The following is a 23998-nucleotide window of genomic DNA, read 5'->3' on the forward strand; positions in this document are numbered from 1 at the left end:
GGATCTACAAAATGACAATTTCATAAGGTTGAATGTACTACAACAGCAGTCACAAATCCAAAGGAGGGCAAAGAAGCTTCCCTTTCTATACTAGTTCTGAAACACACCTGAACAGCTTATAATCTCTATATTTGGGCAGGATGAGGCCTCTGGTTGGGGAACAGACACTTTCTCATTATAACTAAACTAACATTTGTCATCTGCTTCCAGCTTACACAGTGCTTTTAAAAATACGATTTCCTTTAACTTCACAACAACACTAGGGATGAATGTAAGCACATGACTTTCCATATGCTCCTATGTTTGAACCTGTTGGTATGCTCTAGAACTGTGGGATGTGTAATGTGCTATCATGGTTCCAGCCTACATGCCTACACATTAAAAAATATTTCAATTAACAAAGAGAATAATGTAAAGAAAGCCCTGCCATTCACTGTGTAAGATGAATCTGACAAAACACAGCTCCACAAACAACTGCACTAAACACTTAGGTACATAGGGAGCACCCAGTTCTGGTATCCCCAGCACTTTTGACAAGGACAAGATGTTCTTGCATTTCCTCCACTTTCTATTGGTTGAAACTCCTGTCAATCTTAACCTGGCAGTTTGAGCAATCTATAAAACACCATTCATATTTCCATCTTTAAAGTTACCCTCCATGCATAAAGACATTAAAAAAATCTACCATGGAACCCAACCAGATGAGAACTCCCAACTGATTCATTTACTTAATATCCTCAAAGAAAACCATTTTCTGTGACAGCTCTGCAGGTGGTAGGCATCACATCTACTCTTCATTCATTCTTTCATGCGATAATTTTTTTGAAACTTTTTTTTGAGCACTTACAATGGACCAGGCCCTGTTTGAGGCCAGGGGTTGGCAAATTATAAGCCCATAAGCCAAATCGGACCCAGCCTTTGTTTTTGTAAATAAAGTTTATTGGAACATGGCCACACTCATTCATTTAAATGTCATGTATGGCTGCTTTGCAGCAGAGCTGAGTGGTTGTAACAGATCATTTGGCCCACAAAGCCAAAACTATCTGGCCATTTATTGAAAAACTTTGCTGACCCTGTTCCAAGTGAAGAGAGGTGACAAACAGAAACAAAGTCCCCATGTGTCTTAAGATGCTCTTAAACAGCAGACTGCACCAGATGAACCCTGTCACTTAGCCTAAGGGGCAGCCCAGGTTTGATCACGGTCTGGGCTGCTGCTGGGGGCTTGCAAGGAACAAGAAAAGGATGACAGGTGTGGAGAGAGACGTGCAAAGGGGGTTAGAGGGAGGACATGTTGGGAGATTGGATTAGTGTAGAAACCAACTACAACAGGTGGGCCATGAGGATTCCCACCAAGGGGCACCCAAACCGGTGGTCCAGGTACCAATGCATCAGAATCACCTGGAGACATTATTACAAATGCACGCTACTGGGCCCCACCTGGGAATCAGAATCTGAGTTCCAAAGTTGCTACTAAGCTTCCACATTGTTAACAGGTACCCCCGGGTGATTCTGAAGCATGCTGGAGTTTGAGAGGCACTGGGTTAGTGTTTAGTTTTAGTGAATAGCAGAAGGTGCTCCCAACACAGTCTGGCCTGAAGTCCGCTAGTGGCAGGTGAGAAGGGGAAAGAATCAGGGCACAGACACAGAGAGGTAGATGCAGTGAAAAGGCAGTTTATTGTCTATTAATACTGTACAGAGGAACAGAGAGAAGCTACAAGTACAGCATCAGCTGTTGCTGGCAGTGTCTTTTCTGAAGTCAGTTTTTATTTTGTTTTTCATCTGAAGGAAACAGAACAGTCAAAGTACACTTCAGGTTACAAAGTACAGCAGCTAGCCCAGTAAGCTAATTCAGAGTAAGCACGACAGGCTCCCACCCCCACCCCCACCAACCAACCACAAATGAAAGTATTTACAGAGACGTCACTCACCCCGAGTGAGGTGCTAAAGCTGAAAATTTCACCAACAACCTACATTCACTGAAAAGCTGCATCAGACACAACATTTTCTGGAACCCCTGTATGATTTTGACTCTCCTAAGTCAGGAGCTTGAGAGGAGGAAAGAATGTTCCAGAACCTGCAAAGAATAGAACTCTTCCCACCTGCCAGAATAGGATATCACAGAATTGGAGTTGGAGCTACATACAGAATAGTTCGGATCAGGCATTGCCTGGTGGCCTGTGTGTATATCAAGACCTGTCATTGCAAAACTAAGTGACTGGATGTCTCCCTGCCCACTTAATCTCGAAACTGAAAGGTTCCTTAGTAATAAGAGATTAGAGTAAACTGGCTCTCCATTAGCACCTTCAGGCAATTGCATAGTTCTTTCATTTTTGGAGTTGTCTCCATGACAGCAATGTTCACAGCTGGGCTGGAGTTGGGCCTATTAGAGAGATTCTGGTGATGAAGGAATTTAAACGATTTGCATGGGAACCAGAGGGGTTATTTCTCTTGAAAATGGAGTAGATATAACCTTGTCTTGTTAGAAAAAGGGTCTTGATCTCTTGGGTAGTAGAAAAAGGCCTCATCCTGAGGAAGGATGATGCTTGGGAAGAGAGTCTCACAAGAGTGGTGAGTAGTTTCTGAGACATGACAACTCTGTCTGCCAGACAGAGGAGCAGGTGTTGGGGAAGAGCTTCAGGAAACTGAGTGTGATAGGGATGGGACTTCAGGAATTTGACAGAAACTTGGGGGAAGATATTCAGGAACTCTAAAAATTCAGAATCTCCTTTGTGGATAAAGACAATCTTTTCCTGTATCTACTTAACTCTAAAAATATGGTGCAGCCCTGTGTTATGTAGAAGGCCAATAATATCTGATAATTGTTTTTTTGTTTTTTGTTTTTTGTTTTGAGACAGAGTCTTGCTCTGTTGCCCAGGCTGGAATGGAGTGGCGAGATCTCGGTCCCCTGCAGCCTCCATCTCCTGGGCTCAAGCGATCCTCCTGCCTCAGTCTCACAAGTAGCTGGGACTACAGGTGTGCGCCACCATGCTGGCTGATTTTTGTATTTTTTAGTAGAGACTAAACAACATGGTCTCACCGTGTTGCCTAGGCTGGTCTTGAACTTCTGGGCTCACACTCCTGCCTTGGCCTCCCAGAGTGCTGGGATTACAGGCATGAGCCACCACGTCTGGCTCCTGTAAGATTTATGTTGGTGGTTTATCTGCTTATGTATAGACTGAAAATGGTCAGAGGGCTCTGACTCACCGTTTCATATATATTTCTCAAATGCACCAGAGTGAGTGGTCCCTTAACCTCAAATGTGGCAATTACTCCTTAAATATGTGAAAGATTTGGACGTTGATAGTTTCTGGGCTTTGCTTGCATTTAAAATAGCTATCTCCTTCCCAAAGATTATTATATATTATTAAAGGTATAGCCCACAGAGCTGTCAAGTCGTCTATCCAATCTACCTAATGGCAGGTGTAGAAAGCTCGATCTTCCAACCAACGCCTATTTGGAAACACTGGATCTCATGTAATGGCAGTGCAAGGCCAAGTGACAGGCCCTTTGTTCATGCCCCCAAGGCTTGGCCTAGTGCTATAGGACTCCCCAGAACGTTACCTTTAATGGAATGAAGAAATAGCTCAGCTAATCAAGGGTGTTTTCAAACTCAAGCTCCATAATGCATATAGATTTCATTATAAAAATACTATTCCTTAAAAAAATACATAAATGTAAAATATTCCATTTCTACAGCCACTCCTATTCCCACCCATATCATCCTACTCATCTTAGACTATAACGAATGGGCACATTCCTCAGTCATGGCTCAATTAGAGAATTTGAGTCCATCTCTCTTGCTTTTTCAAGCAATGCCAGCTGTGCTTAAAAATACGCTCCCAGACCCAGTTGGGTGTCTGCAAGTTTCCTTCTCTCACAGTGGGAAGGACTGTGAGGAGATGACTGCAAGAGGTCATGCACTCCATGTGGCCTGTCTCCCTGAAAGGCAGGGTGTGATTTTGCAGGCTTGTATGAGAACACAGATACGCGTTTGGTTGGTAGACGGGCAGAAGTAAATCCCAACCTATGCCCACTTTAGCCCCTTTGGACCACACCTGCAAGGTTCTGCCTCCATGCTCCTGTAATGAAATTCACAGCTCTGAAGAAGGCTGGGTAGGAGTGGGGAAGAGAATGTTGTGTTAATACAGCTTTGGAATACAACCTGTGTTTCTTTTGTAAAAGGACAGAAAAGAAGAACATAAACAGTGATGCTAAGGCAAACTGTCAAATGGCACATCAGTACTATTTTTTTGTCATTCATTTTGTTAACATCACAAGGCAGATACATTCTGTAAACATATATACCATACAGTACATTAACCATAGGAAAATAAAAAGAAAGCCACCCTGTAATTCTTTTCTTTCTGTATTTCTAGTCTTTCACTCCAGAAGGACTGTCTGAAGTCTAGGGAGAATTTTATGATTTGTGAGATATACTTTTTATTTTATTTCTTTGTAAAAATGCAGTGACTTGCAAAAAATAGCCCCAGGTGATTATGAAGAGGCAATATGAGGAGAAGACAACCCTTTATACCTCAACCTGTAAAAACTTAGAAAACAGACACAAAATAGAAAAAGTCATTAATTTCAGAAAACATCTTGTTTTCCTGGTTAGTAAAAGAGAACATTGAAAAGTTATTTTTATAAAAGTTAAGGCTGTCCAGATCTTTGATGCAGAAAGTCTGCAGTCCCCAAAATTACATATTATATTTTCATATTGAAAGCAAGTTCTTTTGTGCGACAGTTCCAACCTTCTTATGGTAGACTAGAAGGGAGAGGGGAAGCAGAGGCTTACTTAAGTTATATAAAAATTACGTGGGAAGCGCTGGTCGAAGGAGCCCTGGTAAAATTCCCCTTTGCGACTTTCAGGATGTAGTCTTTATTCTATACCTTTCTACATTCAAACAATCAGTATTTTGGTTTTTGTTGAAATGGGAATTTTATTAAGAAGTTTGCTGAAGCTATGAAAACACAGATACATATCTGCATTGTGCTCCTAATAAATGACTTTTCTTTTTCCCTAGAAAATGCAGGAAAGTTTTCCTGGTAATACCAGAAGAAGGCCTTTGTGAAGTGAACTGGTGGTAGCAGGAATCAAACATCCCATCTTCCTCGTTACTTAAGTTGTTTTATTATACAAATAACTCTGTGCTCTTGCTGTGGTGTACTAGCCAATAGAACAAAGGATGTTTTCAGGTTCTATCCTAATCACTGGAGTTCAATATACCTTGATTAAGAAATTGAGGAGCACCCGAAAGATTGTGTATTTATGAAGTTTCTGAAACACCTATGTCTTACATATGCTGAGAATCTGTGGTTTCAATAGTAAATGTGCATATGGCAAAAATACAACGTGAAATGGCTCACTTTGGAATGATTTTTGTTGTAAACTAATATTGTAGGAGATGAGATTATTTCTTCCAGAAAAGGATCTGTTAGTGAGTAAAACTCTCCAGTGGGTCCAGGGATGAACAGAGATGACTGAGCTTCTAGATTTCAAGTCAATAATAAAATGTCCTCAATGCTTATTCTGTCTATGTTCATCTGCGTTTTATATTGACAGGGCTAATATTTCTTACAAAGGAAGACCTGGTATAGTAGTTAGATTTTGTCTCTATGACCATGTTCCCTCCCTCCTCTTTTGCTACCATTGGTTCAACTGGCATTAAATAAATGGTAATTTTCAAGGGTGTACTGTAGTCCCTTGAAATGAAATTCTGCAGGAAGTAAAGAGAAATAGTCTGTTTTTACACTTGGCCTCAACATTTTGCTCCAGAGATGATATTGTATCTCTAGGAAACTCTCTTTATATACTTCCCCTCCTTTTATAAAAACTTGACTCTAACCAAAACAAAATATTCTACTTGCTTGTAGATAAAATACATTTATCAGCAGGAAATTAAATGGAATAGGTAGACATTTTAAGCAAATACATGTCTATTAACATTTCAGAAAGGAACCAAATCAAATTAATAGAATTTGAGTTTCCTGAAAGTTTTGAATAATTCTAAGATTGCTCAGAAGGCTCAAGGAAACTGTGTTTTAGGTTTGGCCATAAGGGCATTCCCTACCTTCTCTTCCTCCCTATCACCAATATTAAATGATGTCACTAGACATTGTCAAATCAGTTTTAGAGGCAATTATTATTTTTTTGCTTATGTAAGGAAAATAATATGGGTAAAAGAGATACAAGCTGAAAAAATTCCCCTTAGTTTGTCTTACTGCACACTAAAAGAAAGAAAATATTTTTAAGAAGTCAAGAATACAGAAGTCATTAAGATTTTTCAAGATATGTAGAATTAATCTTTATCATTTTAACCATTAAAGAATCTTTCATTAAATGCCATTGAAAATCTATTTATATACAAATGAGATACCCCTCCTTTTATTTTTTCTCCTCTTTCTATTTAAAGGGAACTGATTATTTATTTATTTATTTGTTTATTTTTTGAGAAGGAGTTTCGCTCTTGTTGCCCAGGCTGGAGTGCAATGGCACATCTCGGCTCATCGCAACCTCCGCCTCCCAGGTTCAAGCGTTTCTCCTGCCTCAGCCTCCTGAGTAGCTGGGATTACAGGCATGCACCATCACGCCTGGCTAATTTTGTATTTTTTTTTTTTTTTTTCAGTAGAGACGGGGTTTTTCCATGTTGGTCAGGCTGGTCTCAAACTCCCGACCTCAGGTGATCCATCCGCCTCGGCCTCCCAAAGTGCTGAGATTACAGGTGTGAGCCACTGCACCCGGCCTGATTATATGATTTTAAAGGAAAGCCCAACTAAACATTAGCTCAAAAAAGATCGTGGTTTTGCAGTTTCATTACTGATTCTTTCATTAGTCTGGTTATGTAACCAAATACCCTGCATTTTTGGAGAGTGTGATACCACACATAATAAAATTTACAGGGAATGCCAACGGCAGCAGGAAAGGCAGCATGTTCACAATCACAGCTCCATGTACACTATCATCACGAAGGGTAGTTACTTGCTGCTATAGGTGAGATTTTAGGTCTCATCCCGTAGAAGTACTGGCTAAGCCTGAATCCCCCATTATGACAGGAAAATGATGGAATATATGCAAATATATATGCCATATTCAAACACACCTTCATTTACTGTGGCTACAAATAGCTTGAATAAAGGTAACACATCTTACTTCAAAGTCCATTAAATCATAAGCTTTACTAATAAAAGTATAGAGAGAACTCGAATTCATATAATTTGCTAATCATTATCCCCCCATCATAGTAATTAGTGAAGAGAATACAGATAATCATTAATCTTTTAGTTCTTGTGTGTAGTGTTGTAGTAAGATGTGCAGATCATTTTCTTTATGAATAACTAGTTCACTTAGGCAAGGGTAGGTCCCTTCAGGGAATCATCTGTTCTGGAAGATTGATTCTGTTTATCAACCAGCAAGCTCAAGGGTTCTACATTCTACCATTTCACTCACTAACTGTGCTTACATTTTTAAAACTCACATTGAATAGCTTGAATCCCCAAGTGAGTAAAAAAGATAAGCTATGATAAACTTTTAGATTGTTTCTTTCTTAAGTAAATCATTAAAATAACAGATTGTCCAAGACATTGAAACTGTTTTCTCCCTCTACGTAAATAGGTTTATCTGCAGGCCATTTTATGTGATGTCTAAATGATGCTTCAACGACCATGTACTCAGGAAAATGAAGCTGAGAGTAGCGCAATTTATAGGCATCCAAACCAGGTTTCTCGATAAAAGAGCAGTTTTATTCCATTGCAGCTATTTTGATGAACTTGAGATTTAGAGATATTTCCCTCAGTTATTCAAAACCAAGCCTTGGATGAAATAATCTTCAATAGCAGAACTTAGCTCCTTTATTTTTCTCTTCTTTAACTTTTTCTGTTTACATATAAGTGTAAACAAAATGAGTATAATAAAGCGACCCATTTTGTGCTCATTAAAATGCAATTATTTCAGAAAATTAATTTTGAAAAGTAAAAACTGATATTTTTACCTTTCCTATTGAAGTAAATATAATTTCAAGCCAGGAAATTAAAAAAAAATAGATTTAGCACTGAGCAAGCAAAATAGGTCAAATTAGACAGCTTCTATAATAAAATTCTCTCAAGACTATCTTATTTTTTTCTGATCTACTTTCCACAGAAGTTAGACTTGATGTAGTATATCATATGTTTTTTCAAAACTATATACTATGGAACATAATTTTATGAATAATTCATAACAATGCTATAAATGGGCAAATAAAGTTAAGATAACTCTTATGAAAACCAGTTATGTTATATCTTTATTTCATTACTATATTATTGTTACTTTATTAAATTGTTTCCCTTTGGTTTTACTACATTTGTGGCTTTTTGCTTTGGGGGAGTGCTGAGAAGGTATTTCAAAAACTGTTCATTGTGCTCTAGATAAAAAATATTCTTTGCTCTTCTGGAATTTCCAGAAGCTAAAAACAAAAACAATGCCCTAATAAGCTCAGCTATGTGCCACTCAATATTTGTTACGAAATTAAGTGTTTAACATTGAGAAGACAGGTCTTTCTTAATTTTTAAAAGTTTTTTAAAGTTTTTTTTTTTTTTTGGAAGGGCAGATAAACCTACAAGTTGAAGTTACCTAAAACATTTTCTTTCTCATGGGGCCAGAAAGAAAAGAGTACAGATGCAAGGCTTTGTAATCAACCGAGCATAAGATGAACAGTTAATGCATTACAGCACCATCCATGATGAAGTGGGAGCATCATGGCAACCACTGTATGTCGGAAAGACTGTTTTAAAAATATGGTCACTGCAAAGATACTTCTCAGGATGATCCCCTCATTGAAAATAGATTAACATGACAAGAAAATGTCCATGAAAAAAGAAACAATATAAAAATTTACATTTTTTTAAGAGAATAGAAACAAGGCTTGTGAATTTGCCTAAGTTTGGAGATCAATTGCTACTGATGCTTCAAACAACGTTTGTTTCATGTCCTTAGAAATTTTTAAATGGTGCTTCTTATATAAAGGGTTCATTGGTTAAACCATAGAAAGAGAGACAACTGCTGATGGGCAGGTTATGGAATCAGTCCCTACATTTCAGCTGTGACAAGCTCTGGGTTCTTCTACATCGACTTCATTTCAGTTTTAACAGAAAGAAAGTCACAAATGCACAATACTGTAATCTGGAAGCTTATGTAAGGCAGCAAAAAGCATCACCCTAGATCAGACAGACTAAGTAAGGTCCACTTTTGGCTACACTAGCAACCGGCTAGAGCCAACAGCATTTTGCCACACAAGATATAAAAACAAAGATCCACAGCAAAGGAGGCAAGTGAGAAACCAGGGACACGGCAGTGTGTGACTACGTTACAGGAACACACTACAAAATGAAACCCCCAGTGCCAATGGGTTCAATTCCAGTCAAGTGAGTTAAGGCTACCATATCACTGGCTGATACGAAGAGTCCATTCCAATCGAGCAGGAAGGAAGTGATTCACTCTTGAAGACACAAGGAAAGGTTTAGAGGAAAAGCAAGTTCTTGGAGAGAATGAAGCACACACATGCACGTTGTCTCTCAGGTGAGGAAAAGGAAAAAAATGAGAGAGATCAAAGCAATCCAACTGCAAGGCAAGGCAGGTGTTTGCTTCCAGTTCACAGTATTGCAGTTAGTGGTACAGTGAGGTCTACGTGAGTGATGGAGAGTACAGGCTGCCCAGAAGAAAGGAGAAGAAAGAAGTGGTCACATGACAACACAGCATTGACAGCGCTTTTTCTTTTGGGTACCTGGGGCTGGCTCTGTGGCTAGGCTCTCTTCCTTCCCTTCTGGGGATGAGGGCTCTGTGGTGTCTGAGACCGGCCTCCCAGACACAAGCTCAGCCGCGTTCCCGTCAATAGTGGACACGTCCGTCACTGTCTTCTCCCTCAATGACTTCTCATCATCTTCATCAATGAGGACCAATTCTGCCTTGATGGTTTCATCATAGCCTAGCACCTTTTTCGTCTCCTCTTCATCCTCGATATTTTGGTAGCCCATAAAAATCATGGTGACTGGCTGATCCAAGTTTGCATCCGGCCCTGTAGCGCTGGGGGCTTGGGCCTGCTGCCCTGGGTTCCCAGAAGAATGGTCTTTCCTAGACTTATGTACCATTTCTAATTTGGCTTCTTTGCAGAGCATGTGTTCCTTGGGATGGCTGAGACTCCCATCTGCAATCACAGTCCTTTCGGACACGTGCCCTCCTCCTAAGCTTGGTTGTCCAGCCTTCTGAATAAGCTCTTCTACATCTTTTGCGCTTAATTTGTGCACTCCATTTTCTACTACGGTGCCTCCTGAGTGCACCTCATACACTACTTTGGTACCATCATCATAGACTTTGACTCCTTTCTGATGAACCCCCTCTGGGCCAATGGTAGATGTAGAGAGAATCTTGGTCTCTCCTGTTTGTTTGTCTTTCTCCACATTAATTTCCATGGCGTACACAGCTTGAATGAAAACAAGAGAAAGGAAGTGCATGTTACAACAAAAAAAGCCAGTGAATGGTTAATTGCCAAACAGACAAAAAAAAGATTTTGTGCCCTTTCTATTCTAACTGCCAAGCATCTTGAGTGTTAGAGTGAGGTGCGCACTGTAAACAAAGGTGATTATATCTGTATTTTAACACAGCAGTTTAATGCACTGGGAAGACAAATGCACAGTTGCTATATCTCAATGGCACTCACACATTTAAGGAAGATCTGCTAAAATAAGGGCACAAGAGACTTTAGATCTTGGTGTGAAGAATTTCAGGGAGGCTGGCAACATGCAAATTACCTTGATTGAGGGCTTCCCCAGCTGATAGACAATTTACAAACCCTTGGTTTAAATGTGTTCCAGTTCCAAAATTTTAAATAAATAAAAAAACCTCTTTCATCAAGTGTTTTCATTTTCTCTATATTTCCACAAAGGTTTTTGAAGGTGGGAAATGGCTATCCTCCACTGTACTATACAATAGAATATTTTCAACAATTGAAAAGGCATGAGAGCATTCATATTATGTGCCCGGTGAGTACTTCAGTCACTAAGCTAGGTACCTAACATAAGAACTAAGAAAAGCACAAGACAGAAGTTACATCACAATAGGACACTGGAATTTGAAGACAATGATCGCAGAATGCCTCTTTCATCTTCCATGCACAGAGTGCCAAGTCCTGCTGCCTATAATAGCTTTCCCATCTGTTGTCTTCTTTTTGTTCCATTGCTACTACTCAATGTAAGACATTCAATTCCTCTTCCCTAGATTGTTGGAAGAGCTTCCTACCTGGTCTCCCCCTCCCCTTGCCCCTGCCTCTCACTCTTGTATCCTTTTTAATTCATCCCAAATCTTGCTGCCAGTCTGGGGTTGCTAAGGACAGCTCTTTCCTGTCCTATAGACTCTTATGACACCTCATACTTCCAAATTGGTTCTTCATAGGCTTCCCGGATGGGAAGAAACTGTGCACCAGGCCCACAGAGCCACCAGGCTTCAGGTGCCCTTTATCTGGATGTGCCATGAACCCATCAAACTCAGCAGCTTCCAAACTGACTCCAGCTTCTTCTGTCAAAACTATTCCACAGTCTCCATGCCAAATAACAGCAGCACTGCTACCTAGTCTCTCAAGCCAGAGGCCTGAGAATCGCGTCTGACTTGTTCTTTTCTTCCTGCTTTCTTACAGCCAAACACTCACTGACAGTAAATAATTCTACTTCAGATATATCTCTTCCATCTCCTCACCACCATTTCTATCACCAAGGCCTTAGTTCAGGCCCTCCTCTGCTCTCTGCACAACAGCCTTGTTTTTTTATTTTACCTAATACTTCTTTTTGCTCTAGTCCAGGAGACTGCAAACTGTGGCCAGAGGGCCAAAGACAGCCTGACCCTGTTTCTGTATGGCCAGAGGAGCTAAGAGTGGTTTTACATTTGTAAAGGGTTGTATTTATTTAAAAAAAAAAAGAAGGAGGAGGAGGAGGAGGAGAAAAGGAGGAAAAGATGGAGGAAGGAAAGAGAAAAGAGAAAGAAAACAACGAATGTGCGACAAAGACTATATGGTCCACAAAGTCTAAAATAGTTAAAATCTGGCCATTTATACAAAAATTTTGCCGACCCCTGACAGCCTGTGCTCCATCCTGCCCACAGTTACTTGAGTCATAAACCCTTTGTTGGTTTCTTGTGTCTTTAGAAAATAAACACTAAACTCCCCAGCATGGCATATAGTTCCCTTCAGGATGTGTCTGCAACCTTCCTTTCTAGCCTTGTCTTGCGGGCTCTCTCATTCTTTACACATTGTGGCCATAACAACTTCTCACTATTCCCAGGACACTCAACTTCCTCCCACGGCTGCTCATCTGTGTGCCTGCTGTCCCTCTGCCTAGATAGCCTCCTTTTGCTCCTCCAGACTCCTAGAGATCTAGCCCATGTCTGCTTATCATTGTCTTGAGTCCCTACCTCTTTCTGAATAAGTTCCCTGTATTAAGAAGATCCAAACTCTCTTTTCAACCATATGTTCTAGTGCTCGTTTTCCCTTTAGCACAACCAAATAACACACCCCAGACCTAAATATCTCCTGCTTTTGTTAAGATTTCCTTCTCCTGAAATGTCTTTGTTTTGAGTTTCTATATATCCAAATATAACTCATTGATTAATGCCAAAGTCAACTGCCTCCTCTTCCATACACTTTCTTTGATCTTTCCATCTCTAAGTTATCCCTCTCTTCTTAAAATTTTCTCAATACTTTTTCTAAACTTCTCTGAAGGCTCTTAACAATTACCACTCAGCTGTATAATTATTTGTGGGAATGTTTCATCAGCTTCATAGATTTTTAGGATCTTTTGAGGGTTAGTTTCTTGTCCAACACCTATCCATGACGCCCCTCCCTGTCAGCACCTACCTTAGAGCCATTTGTATAGTAGGTACCTAATATACACATCTGTGAAACAAAGGCTAATAATTCAAGAGTCTAATATGATTGTTGTAATCTAGTAACAAATACTTGGTATAATATGACACCAATGAAACGGTACACACAGTAATTAATGTTTGAACTTGTTTAAAATAATAACAGCGATGATATTGTTCCATCTGCTTGCATAATAAGATACAATCTGTTCCTGGTTAACACTTAACTAAAAAGATTATGAAACAAAATCCCATGTTTGGTTTTCATCAGATCCATTTTGAAAGTTTCACTTGTTCAGCGTAAAGATCTCAAGTTTCTTCAAGTGACACAATGGGAGGCCAACCAATATTTGTCATAGAGGTGCAAGGGCACACACAATGACAGTGTATCCAAATAAACATTTATCTCAGTTAGTTCCTGATTTCTCACAAAATGTGCCATCAGAGGAATAGAATAGGTATTTAAAATTTGCATGGACTCCAAAAGCCTGCTCTTGAAATATTATACTTATTTTAAAAAGCACAGTCTGGGATTAGAATATTATTATATCTTATCACTATGAACACACTCATGGGACATAGTTATAAATAAGGAAAGTAATAATTGTTAGTTTGTAGGTACAATAATTATTCTGCAAACATTCAGTAATCTGTGAACAAATCCACACATTGGCCTGCAATCAATACAGAATATGGAACAAAATGTTTCTATTTTTATATCTATACGTGATAGGATAAAAATACAAATTATTACCATGGGGATGTTTACAGATGTCCCTATCCCTCTGCCCACCCAATGAGAATGCTGGGATCATTGTTGGTCCACTTTTCTCTCATTTTAATCTTTGCCTGTTCTAGAATCAGAGACTGGAAGAAAGGAGAGAGGATGATGAAAAGTTATTTTCTAGAAAGGTTAAGTACATCCACATATACACTGATGAGAAAGGAGTTTAGTGGGAGAAAGAGTAAAAACTGTGAAATACGGATAGAGAAGGAGTATTTTGTGGTGGTAAATGATGTTTCAGAGCAGGTAATATGTGGAGGAAAGAAAAGCGAATATGAGAAGTATTGCTTAGTGGAGATATAAATTAGGTCCTATTTATTTATTTATTTATTATTTTTTGAGACAGAGTCTTACTCTGTCACCCAGGCTGAAGTGCAGTGGCGCGACCTTGGCTCACTGCAACCTCTGCCTCCCGGGTTCAAGCAATTCTCCTGTCTCAGCCTCCCACGTAGCTGGGATTACAGGCATGCGCCACCATGCCTGGCTAATTTTTGTATTTTTAGTAGAGATGGGGTTTCACCATGTTGACCAGGCTAGTCTCAGACGCCTGACCTCAAGTGACCCACCCTCCTCAGCCTCCCAAAGTGCTGAGATTACAGGCATGAGCTACCGCACCCGGCCAAGGTCCCTTTTAATATCCTTCTGGAGAAATAGTTAAAGAACAGAACACCTTCTTAATGGTTTTTTGGTGTGTAATTTTAAGCTGTATTTCTTTAAATGTGACATGGCTCTGGGACTGAACCACATGTGACATGGTTTTATTAGGGTTACATATTTATATTTACATGTTGTACACTATTCTTCCAATATTCCTAGAATATGAGCATAGAATATTTTAAGCATTTTAATATAATTTTATAATAAAATAAACTTAGACATGTTATGTCACAAAATGCATATGTATTTTTTTCCTAGATAAAACATAAGGCTTCAGAGGAACCACAAATCATACTTAAGAGTATGAGTCTACATTCCTTTCTGCATTCACTCTTTCCTCCAGTGAGGGTAACAAAGGTGAACACTTTGAGAAGCTCTGACTTAACCCAAAGGCAATATTTAGTCTTCATGGATACATATATAAGAATGTTATCTAGGCCTTTTAGAAAGCCATGCAAGAGGTGTGAATGTTTAAATGTCGTCTTTATGAGTAAGCACTTATATTTTGCTTCAGTTCTCAGCCAATAATATTCAAAAGCATGAACTAGAGTACATATGAACCAGTAGGAAAATAAGACTTACATTTTCAGTGAAATGTCTTATTTTTGATGCACACAATTTTAAAAACTCTTCTACTTCCTATTGCTGCCAAAAGTTTATACCAACAGCCTCTCATGCTTATCATCCCTTCATCTCTAACCATAAAGCACAAAGCATACTCTCTAACCTGCCCTGTCTTCCCTCCAGCTTCTCCATGTCAGAGGTACACTACAATTTGTATAATGATGAGGGTCAAAGGGCTGGGTGCCTTTGTTCATCTTATTAAAAAATGAGGAGGGAGTGCTGCGGAGGGTTGAGGGAGCCCTGAAAGAAATCTGGAAACATATATGGACATACAGAAAAGTATCTGAAGGAAAGCTCTTGAAATTTTCCAGGATGACGGACATGGAGAAGGAGGACAAGAAATAGAAGACAATTCAATGGAAGTTTCACTGACAGGCTGGCTGAAATCTGGAAGTATGCTTTTATTAAATTATGTATTTAATTATTGATTTCCAAACCTTATATACTGATGACAATGAGATTGGAGTATATAAAACACTTTTGCTACTCCTTCCAAGAAGCCAGTGAGACAGCTGAGTAATATGCTCTTTTTAAAAATTAGTTTATTTTATTTTAATATGCTCTTTTTATTAAAAAGAATAAGAACCAATGTTGCTAGCTTCTTCAAAGGGATACAGATGAATGACTGCATGGATACTTTGATTTTGGGCCTCCGCATTTGGTTTTCTTGGTTCTTGCTCCCTAATAATTCTTTCATCAGTAGGGAAATGCCCTGAAGGAGTACAGACATTAAGTGGAGGTTGAGAATTCCAGTCTCTAGGTTCTGAAAACACCCAGGTGCGGAGTGGAGTGTGAGGACTCTGGGGAAGGTGCCCACCTAAAAACCAAGGTGGGAGTTTTCAGCAGAGAAGCGATTGCTCTGCAGGGCCCAGAGAGATGAGTCTGAGGAGCACAGAATGTTTGGTTCTGATTCAAATTTATCCCCCTGGCCCTACACATGACCATGTTGCCTGCTGCCTTCACCTTTAGCAGAGAGAAAGCAACGGTTAAGGGCTGTAGGGAGCCTAGAGAAGAGGGAACAAGAGTAACGGACACAAGCAAGGCAGGAAGAGCAATGGACATGAATACATTTGAGCGTCAGTCCAAGAGCATACAAAACAAGACTATTCAGGAGGATGGAAAGTTCAATCATTGATTCAGGCTTTTCCCAGCTCAGTTCCTTTCACTCGCTGTGATTACGGGAGGAAGAACAGGGTGAGAGCCCACATACAAAATATAAGCACCACATGCTCCGCTGTCATTAGTCAGGGAGATGGGAGGAGGGAGAAAGATAGGATCGGAATTCCTATCCAGATCACACCCCATTTTGGGGCTTCATTTTCTCATTTGTACAATGAAAAGTATCCAACTTTGATATTTTATGGTGCTGTGAACACCCTGCGTGGTTCACGAGTCAGTGATGTTTAAAGTACAGTAGGAAGGAAGCAGATCATAAGTGTCATCCATGGGGGGTCAGGGTCATCTCAGTAAAAGAAACATCCAGGAGCTGGCATTGCACCTGGCATGTGATAGACAAGCAATGCACAAGCTTGACTTGTTAAATGAACATACATATGGGTAGTCTTATCCCTTCAAGCTGAAATTCGAGCAAATGGTTATACATATACATACGTGTTCACATATTCTCTTTGGGCTGGAAATGTAAAAATGGCTATTGTGATGTCAATGACAATAAAAACGAGGAAATTAATTTAGATTGGGTTCTTCCTCTCATCCCAAAGTGCAATCTCTAACTTCAAAAATATAGTTAGATAGAAGAAATAAGTTATAATGTTCAATAGCAGAGTAGGGTGACTAAAGCCAACAATAATTTATCGTCTACTTCAAAATAGCTAGAAGATTTTTGAATGTTCTCAACACAAAGAAATGATAAATGTTTGAGGTGATGGATATCCTCACTACCCTTTTTTGATCATTACACATTGTATGAATGTATCAAAATACCACATGTACCCCATAAATATGTACATTATGTATCAATAAAAAATTGTAACTCCCCCCAAAAAAACAGTGATCAAAAATGTCTGTGAATCAATTGTTTTTCCAAGACACCTTAGTAGTAACAAAACTAAGTCAGCAAGGTTGTGATGTTAATAGATAATAAAGGAAAGCCAATTTCTTATGTCTGATTTTTCTTCTATTTTTGGTCAAGAAGGAAAGCTTTCAGCCTGTAAAGTGCCGGAAAGAAAGTGGCAGAAAGGGAAGTGAAGCCCAGACGAGCGGAAAATCTTAGAAAATAATAAAGCACTGCAGGGATATAAAGACTGTCAGTGCTTTGGGATCAGGGTCCCGGTTCTCTTGTTGAATTTGTCTCACGAATCTTGAACACCAGGAAAGCTGATGGAAGCTGACACTTAAAGGTCTGATTTTCAAAAATGAGAATGAGGGGATTCTAAACTACATAGAAGGAGCTTGACATCATGGCTAGCTACATTCTAAAGTTAATCTTCAAAGAACAGAGATGACCAAGAGCCAGCATGGGCTCATCAAGCAGAAACTATGCAGATTAATCTCATTTTCTTTTTTGTTCAAGGTCTCTGGAAAGAATAGGCAAATTGCATTTGAAAAGATCCAGCGTATTTGGATCATCACAAAATCCCTTATATTCCTGTGGACTACACAGAAACTTGTGCCTTGGGTGTTAAGACAATTAACTTGTTAGTGGTTGCATGATCATACTCCAAAGATGTCGATTTAGGGTTATCAAGGCCCAAGAGATCTCTAATGGTGTGCCACAGGGCTCTGACTTTGGTTCCAACATGACAACATTTTTAGCAGTGAGATGATAAAAAATATTAAAAGATTGTTTTTTCAGATTTGAGGGGGTAGTAAACTGAGAAGCAAAGTAAGGCTATGAGGATACCATAATCATGAGCTACAAAGACCCTAACAATAGAGAAGAGGGTTTTCTACTTTCAAAACTTGTTAAGCCCTAGATTCAAGTGAAATCTGATGCAGAAACACAATATGTAAACACGAGGATGGAGGAACTGCGAGTGTTTGAAATAGAAGGGAATGTCAGAGCCCTGTCAAATCCCATGACATCCCTCCCCTCCCCGACTTCCTGCTGTGGTTCCTCAGTGCCTCCATGAAACCCCAAACATTCCTGAGAGACAACTAACAAGAAGATATTTAATAGTCATAGCAAATCTACAAAGGACAGAAAAGTGCATAGCTCATGCTTAGTTTTGTCTTTTGAGATTAAAAAACAAAAGAATTCTGTAGGTCCTTCTATGTATGAGCAGGTGTAGTAGTATATGTATAACTAGGGGAAACAGACTGAACATTTCAGCTGAAAGGATTCAGAAACAACAATGCTATGGATAAAGGGAGCAAGGCTGACGTGGCACACATGAAATGACTTTAGGGCCTTTCAGAACTGAAGCTGAAAGGCCGTGTTGCCAGCAAAGTCAGCCACACGGTCTGCAGCGTCATGCTCTATTTTGGGGGTGAGGTGCCTAGCTCAGGAGGCATTGGGTAGTTCTGAGCATGATACATCAAGTAGACTAGCAACCAAGTGAAGAGCATTCAGATGGGAGGGTCGGGGATGCTGGAGAGTGTCTAAAGGCAATCTCATCATCTCAATACCAGCTGGAGAGACTGGGGCTGTGAGCATGAAGGGGATTTAGAGTGAGGATCTGGGAAAAACAGGAAATAACAGTGATTTTCTAACACTTGAAGGGAAATTAGAACTTAGATGTGTTCTGAAAGGCTCCAGGGGGCAGGATAAGGAAAAGTGGGTGGAAGATGAAGGCAGACAAATGATAGCTCCATCAGAGGAAGAATTTCCCAATAGTCAGAACCAACTAGAGATGGAATGGGTAACTTGGAGGAAGATTAAGCTTGGATCACAGAGGTGTGTGACTGGGGTTTGAGGACCTCTTCACAGGGCTGCTATGTCAAGGATTCAATGTTTGGATAAAGGATTGGAATAGATGTCTCCTAATTCTGAAAAGTAATGATTCTAAATAAATTCCCATTTATACAGAGTCCCAAACCTTCCAAACTCCAAACAACCAGGATATTTGTTATACTACTTAGTAACGACAAGTGACATTTGTCAAAATGTCCCTGAACTTATATAAATTTCCAAAAGGACATTCCTAAAGCAAGATGGACTGTATCTAGGAGAATTCTAGTGAGTACCCTTGGTTGGTAAGCCACACATGCTCTGCGTAGTCACTGTTAACCACAATTGATCATGAATCTGAACATCCCATTCCCTAAACAGCCTGGACAAAGGAGTTAATCATAACAAATACAATTCCTTCCATAGCTCCACTTATATGTAATCCCACAGCAGATGCATTTATGCAAATTAACTCTTAACTCATCAACAGAAACATATGTAAACTTACTTTTAAAAAGATTCTGATCACATTATACTTTTACAAATGCACTGGCTTTTAAAATCATTACGTTTTGCAGGATCTTCAAAGATAAAGGGAGCTGGGTTGTGGAAATAATGTACATTCCTACTTACACAGCACTACAATCACATCTTGTGTTACTCTTGAACTTTAAACCCTTTGACTACCCACACTGCTCAAATTCTTTTTCTCTCTCTTAAAATTATTTCTCATACACTGTCCCTACCCTCCCATGAGCTGATCCATATGTTGGATCATATCCCGTGTCCTTTGAAGTGCAGGAATTTGTGCAGAGGAACCGAGAAGTTGTTTACCCACAGCTATCAGGAATCATCAACACCCAAGTCTCTAATAACCAGAGGGAATGTGTGTGACTCTTAAACACATTTTACCTAAGTTGACCTCAGAAGTGCACCCTGGAGTACTTCAAGAGTTCAATGTTAAAGTGACTGCCAGTGAGTCCTTTGAAGCATAACTGCAGGCTGCAGTTTCCTGTTTATCCATCCTGTCACTGTCCAGGAAGACGTGGAACTGGCTCTGGATTGACCAGATACCACTGACGGTCCCATCCATCTCTAGGACTCTGTGAGTCTGTACAATTCAGAGGGGAGGGACTTAGTAATCTGCTAAATTGTTTACCAAGATGCCCAACAGATATTTCAATTAGCCAGTGGACATGACAACTACGTTAATTCTTACTTGACTTTTATTTTATTTTTGTATTAAAATAAAGAGGGACTCTTTGCTTCATAAAATATTCAGTTTGGCCTATATAAAATATTTCCTCTGGCTTAAACATCCATGATTGTTTTAGCTTATAAAATCTGTCATTATGTGATTTATTTTAAATGTACACTTACCTAGAATATGCAAAGCAGAATCTGATACTCATATTTGAATTCACTTATGTTGTAACTAACCATGCAACCTTGGGCAATTCATTTTTCCATTTAACCCCCAGCCCTCAGCACATTTCTATGTAGATCATAAGGGCTGGTGTAGAGATTTATTGTTTGCATCCTTCCAGTTCTGATTTCTGAGGCACGTCTGCATTAAGCAGAGCAAAGCATGGTTCTCCCTATACTCAACACTCAGAAGCTGGGAAGAAATGTAATTTACTCACAAATGTATTATTTGTAAAATTTCCAATTGTGAGAAACATTAGCAAGAAACACGTTCTTTAAATTGCTTCTTTTCCTCCCAAATACACCACAGTGGCTAAGAAATAACTCCAGAAATGGGAAGACTTAGGAATATATGTATTCATAATATACAAATAGCTAAACTGCCAAAGGATTCTGTAAAGATACCATAGGCTTTGAAAATATTTCCCACCCAACTTCCACCATGGATGGCTCTCTCAATTTGTATAATTCCAGTGAGGAAAATGAAAATCCCTGGAGGCAGAATACAGATTAACTTTGAGAATAAACACAGATATAAGGACCACAAACACCAAAGAAAGACTCCCCTGAAGTCGGAGATGAAATGCCATATGATTTCCTCAGAACTCCTTCCCATTTGGTACTCAATTACCCATTTGGGGCCAGTGCCTGCCTTGTGTGGCCACTGTGAAGGCTGCGTCTGAGGCTGGGCTGAGGCTGTCCCCCTATGTAAGGATAGCAAGGCACTAATCTCATTAATAAAGCTCAGTGAAATGCAAGCCCCTTGGACCATCCTAGCGTCCAAAGGTCCCCAGGACTTACCAGCCGCTCTGCTGGTCCCGTCCTGCCCAGGTAATGGTTCTGCAGTTCGTGAACAGAGGATTGGCAGGTCGGGAAGCTGGGAGGAAATGTAATTTACTGCATCTGGTAGCAGAGAACAGGGAATACAATTAGTCACAGTGTTGGGAGGCCAATGGGTTCACTGCCGAGACAGCAGCTTGTCTGCCCTACATAATGGACCGCTAAGGCGGCCACTGAACAGGAGGATCAGGGTAAACAAAGACTAGCATTTGCCCAGTGACTGGTATTCAGCAGAGTAGCTGAGGCAGGAGGGATCCTGGCCAGAGAGCTCAAGCCCCAGGATGGCTCTCTGTTTCAGAAGAGTCATCAGAAATCTCTAGATTCTAGGAGGACAATGAGTTCAGGGACGGGGGGAAGATTCAGAGATGGGCTTGTGGGAGCCATTATCAACTTGGTGGGATTGACCAAATAGAAAACATCAAACTAGAAATGTACATTAAACAGTACTGAAAAACAGATCCACTCTCTGAACCGGAAATAAAGCTTTCTGTGTCTGATTATTATGGGGCTCATTCCCTGAACTGGCAATATAGCTTTATGAGCCTGATTCACTCAAAAGACCAACTTTATATGCATTACAACAAATAAACAGACTTCAGAATTGATCTCATGTTTTCAATACTGCAGGCTGATGTTTCAGATATAAAGTCCTGAGATTCTAAATGACAACATCCCTTGAGCCCACCATTAGCCCAGTTGCAGGGAATGTTGCTGTGCAAAAGAAGGAGCCCATCAGCTTTGCTTGGGCAAATACCTCGACAAGCCTCTTTGGGGAGGTGAGACCTGGGGAGCATGGACATTAGCAAGCATGCCAAGGTATCAGAGGAAAGGAGGAAATCCCTGAGGTGAGACAAGACGAATCTGGGTACACACCAGAGAGAAGTGGGAAAGTGAAAGCAGGAAGATTCCAGAAAGCTGGGCTCCATGAGGTGTGATTCCTTCCTTGCATCACGACCATATCACAAAATCCTGGAACGTCCATCAGTCATCGATGGTTACATCTAACTGCTCACTGTATGTCTCTACTGAATATCCCACAATTACCTCAAACTCAACATGCGCAAAATGGACCTTGTATCTCTGCTCAACTGCTGCTTCTCCTGTCCTCTGTCTTGGCTCATGAGCACCACAGTTCACCTGGGATCCTCAGCAGCACCCTTCACTCTTCCCTCTCCTGGTATCCAATCTGTTCCATAGCCTCTGCCTCCTCTGCATTTCTCACCACTGTCCCCTCCTCTGCATTCCCACTTGTACTGTTTCCGTTCTAGCAGCTTTCTTTTTCATTTCTTGCTGAAGAGGATTGCAAACAGACACTGGACTAGGCTTAGTTCAGTTCTAGACCAACCAGACCTTTTGCTGACTTGCAAAAGGTGAGTCTGAACAATCCAGAATGTATTGACATCAGACCATTATGTTCATAGGCAAAGGTAGAGTATATCTAAGAAAATAGATTTTTCGCTGGGCACGGTGGCTCATGCCTGTAATCCCATCACTTTGGAAGGCCAAGGCGGGTGGATCACCTGAAGTCAGGAGTTCAAGACCAACTTGGCCAACACAGCAAAACCCTGTCTCTACTAAAAATACAAAAATTAGCTGGGCATAGTGGCACATGCCTGTAGTTCCAGCTACTAGAGGGGCTGAGGCAGGAGGATCACTTGAACCCAGGAGGCAGAGGTTGCAGTGAGCCAAGATTGTGCCACTGCACTCCAGCCTAGGCAACAGAGTAAGACTCCATCTCAAAAAAAAAAAAAAGATTTTTCCATATTAGCCATTTGGGGAGAAGGAATGAGAAAGGAAGATTAGGATGGCAGGACTTAGGGTGGAATGAGGCTTAAGTTGCTTTCCATCTCAGATGCCTTGTATGTGTTGGAGCTTGGATCCTGGATAAGGCAGACATGGTTGAAGGCCCCCCCTTACTGCAAGGCTGGGAGATGGCTGGAAAGCAGCCTGCAGGGACCCCCTGAAGATGGTTTTGGATTTGAGTCAGGGGCTGTGAGTGTAGTCACATGTCTGAAGTTGCGCATTATTCTCCATGTTGAACTGCACCTCTGTGATTCTCTTTTTTTTTTTTTTTTTTTGAGACGGAGTCTCACTGTCACCCAGGCTGGAGTGCAGTGGCGCTATCTCAGCTCACTACAAGCTCCGCCTCCCTGGTTCATGCCATTCTCCTGCCTCAGCCTCCCGAGTAGCTGGGACTACAGGCACCTGCCACAACGCCCAGCTAATTTTTTGTATTTTTAGTAGAAACAGGGTTTCACTGTGTTAGCCAGGATAGTCTCAATCTCCTGACCTTGTGATCTGCCTGCCTCAGCCTCCTAAAGTCCTGGGATTACAGGCGTGAGCCACCTCCATGATTCTTAAACTTAGGTCACAGTCTTCTCTTTCCTTTAACTCCCACTGTGGGAGGCTGTGGGAAGGGTCTGTGCCCCAAACCAGCACAAGGCAGAACTAGAAAGAGCAGCAGCTTGAGGTCAGTGGTCCTGAGGGGGTAGGGGCAGGTGGGTGCCAATTGTCCGTGGGAAGACCAAAGCAGTAATCTAGGACTACAGGGACAGTTTAGGAAAGAAGGGATGACCAGAGCAGATCTGTAGAACTGCCAAGATTCACTGATAATTTCCAGCAGTCTGTGGAATGGGATCTTGGTGAATTTGACTTTCTGCATTCAAATAAGATGGAGGCTGGAGCCCAAGTGAGATCTCATGGACTAGTCACATGTGTGTCTGCATACTCAATGTTTTAGCAGGGAAAAAAAAAACAACAACAAAAAAAACTACTTACAGACAAGGAATTTTCCATCTGAAAGAACATGTGATTCCCAGGACTTATGTCTCAGCCTCCTCCAGGAGACAGCTCCCTGCCAGATGGGAGTGGATGATGGAGTTACTTTTGCCAGATGTTTACTGGCTACAGTCTTGAAGGCTACGGCACTTGGAGA

The 23998-nt window shown here is 40.6% G+C and overlaps 1 protein-coding gene across 4 annotated transcripts in view; it reads right to left on the reverse strand.

Annotated features, from left to right (window-relative positions):
* The window catches only part of PALM2AKAP2 (PALM2 and AKAP2 fusion), a 402567-nt gene that overhangs the window by 214104 nt on the left and 164465 nt on the right, over window positions 1-23998 (reverse strand). For 2 of the 4 annotated variants that reach the window (XM_033237854.1, XM_033237852.1), the window contains exons 6-7: window positions 21025-21126; window positions 9759-10454 (exon numbers count right to left, since the gene is read on the reverse strand). In XM_033237854.1, coding sequence (XP_033093745.1) covers window positions 9759-10454; window positions 21025-21126 — 798 coding nt within the window. The remainder of the gene's footprint in view (window positions 1-9758; window positions 10455-21024; window positions 21127-23998) is intronic. The other 2 variants (XM_033237853.1, XM_033237855.1) reach the window with 2 other exon arrangements.

Source organism: Trachypithecus francoisi, unplaced genomic scaffold (assembly GCF_009764315.1).
Source record: "Trachypithecus francoisi isolate TF-2019V2 unplaced genomic scaffold, Tfra_2.0 Lachesis_group16, whole genome shotgun sequence".
Lineage (NCBI taxonomy): Eukaryota > Metazoa > Chordata > Mammalia > Primates > Cercopithecidae > Trachypithecus > Trachypithecus francoisi.